Source organism: Penaeus monodon, chromosome 31 (assembly GCF_015228065.2).
Source record: "Penaeus monodon isolate SGIC_2016 chromosome 31, NSTDA_Pmon_1, whole genome shotgun sequence".
In the NCBI taxonomy this organism is placed as follows: Eukaryota; Metazoa; Arthropoda; class Malacostraca; order Decapoda; family Penaeidae; genus Penaeus; species Penaeus monodon.
The window spans coordinates 7,515,830-7,517,727 of NC_051416.1; the positions used below are offsets into that span (position 1 = coordinate 7,515,830).

The following is a 1,898-nucleotide window of genomic DNA, read 5'->3' on the forward strand; positions in this document are numbered from 1 at the left end:
TACCCTGATGAAGCAGAAGAAAACAATAAACCCTAATTAATAGAAAAATTTAGGTTTGATTAACTTCTACAGTTTTCAGCCTAAAAAAATGGTAATATTAATGGCAAAATAGACAGATCTGCAAAATATTAAGCAACAAACATGGATGGTAATCAAGACGCGTGTGTTGTGGTGCACAGGTTGAGACTTGCTGAATATATACAGATACATCTGTGAAAATATGTACATGAGTGTATACATACTTTCACATACACAAACTGATCTGTAAAGAAATTTTAATCACAGTCTACTTCCTTGTGACTTTTTGCATAGCAAAAAAGTCACGCTCAACCAGTTGCAAATACACACTTAATAATGAAAAATATATATATTTTCTAGATTGTCTTTTTTTTTGTCTTAATAATGAAAAAAAAATATATATTTTCTAGGTTGTCTTTTTTTCTCTGTTTGAATTTTTCACCTATGTTTTATCTCTAATCATTGGGGGGGTGGTTAAGAAAAAATGGCATTGACAAGCTTACAGTTTATTCTAGTTTGATAATAACTTTTTTAGCTTCTAACACATTGCAGATATTGAATTTTATAGCTACAATTGAAGGCATATTTTTCACATTTCTACACCTTACCAAAATAGGGAATTTGAGAGGAAAGAGGAAAGAAATTGAAGATTTTGGTTGATATATTACATTCATTGAGTTGCATGGTCATGACTGAAGGCATGGAATTATATAATTTTCGTCCTACCCCTTAAGAGAAACTTGGTACCAGTGAGTTTGTAATGTTAGTACCTATCAGCTTTTCAAAGGTTATCGGAATCTGAGATAGAGATGAAAGAAAAAACAAATTAGAGTTGCCCCTTTAAAGACTTTGACATTGTGTTCTTCAGATAGCAGTGAGTCCACCAAAGTTCCCAGAGAAACCTCATAATGATATGCAGTACAACGAAACCAACCTTCACCTAAATATCAAGTATCTGTGGCAGCCTTACATGGACCAGGAGGTGGATAAATTGTTTGATAAACTGAAGGTAAGAACAGTCATAGGTATCTTTTTTTCACTATTTTATTCAGTTTTCTTTTGGCTCTGCATTAGATATGAGTTCACATGTAATTAGTAAATCTGTAATGGATTTGAGATATTCATTCAGGTATGTGATTCATTGTATAGTAGTAAAATAAATCTTGTTATAAATTATTCATTCTTCAACTTATGAATACTAGACCACTTAATCACATTGACATATAAAAAAGAGAAAAACCTCAGAGCACTTAGCTACATGTGTGGTTACACTGATGCAAACAAAATGATGGACCTGCCAATTAGGGATCAGCTTGCAAAGCAGTTGCTAATGATGAGTGTTGCCATAACTCCATCTACAGCCAAATTTTTTCCATTTCTTCCAAATGGAAGTCCATAGAACTGAAGTTTGAATGTGTATATATTATTCACACTATCAATCAGGTTTTATAATGAAATACCAAACATAATTCAACCCTACCAAAAATAAACTCGAGAGAAGGAAATACTATTACTCAAAATATTAGTCAGATATTATTATTAACCCTTTGATAGTATTTAGGCCACCATGGCTGCAATTCTAAACTATTATTTATTAAGCATCGTGTTCTCTCACAATGATCAATGGTCCCCCAGACCTGTCTGTGTCCTGAGGCATAACATATCAGGAAGGCAGAAAAATAACAGGCTAAAGGAAGGTTAGCTGTTATGACTGATATATACATACCCATAATGCATCTTCTTGCATAATAGAATGAGGAATATATTGGAATGATGAAATGATATTTTTCAAATAGATACAACTTTCAGAACATTTTAATAGTCATAAATGAATCTTTAGTGTCAGTCCTAACAAGAAAGATGTTTCTCAGAGTAGTTTT

The 1,898-nt window shown here is 32.3% G+C and overlaps 1 protein-coding gene across 1 annotated transcript in view; it reads left to right on the top strand.

The window, feature by feature from the left end:
• Positions 1 to 1,898, top strand: part of LOC119593021 (N-acetylneuraminate 9-O-acetyltransferase-like) — a 28,303-nt gene that overhangs the window by 12,600 nt on the left and 13,805 nt on the right. The window contains exon 4 of the mRNA XM_037941916.1: positions 887 to 1,027. Within this exon, the coding sequence (XP_037797844.1) occupies positions 887 to 1,027 (141 nt within the window). The remainder of the gene's footprint in view (positions 1 to 886; positions 1,028 to 1,898) is intronic.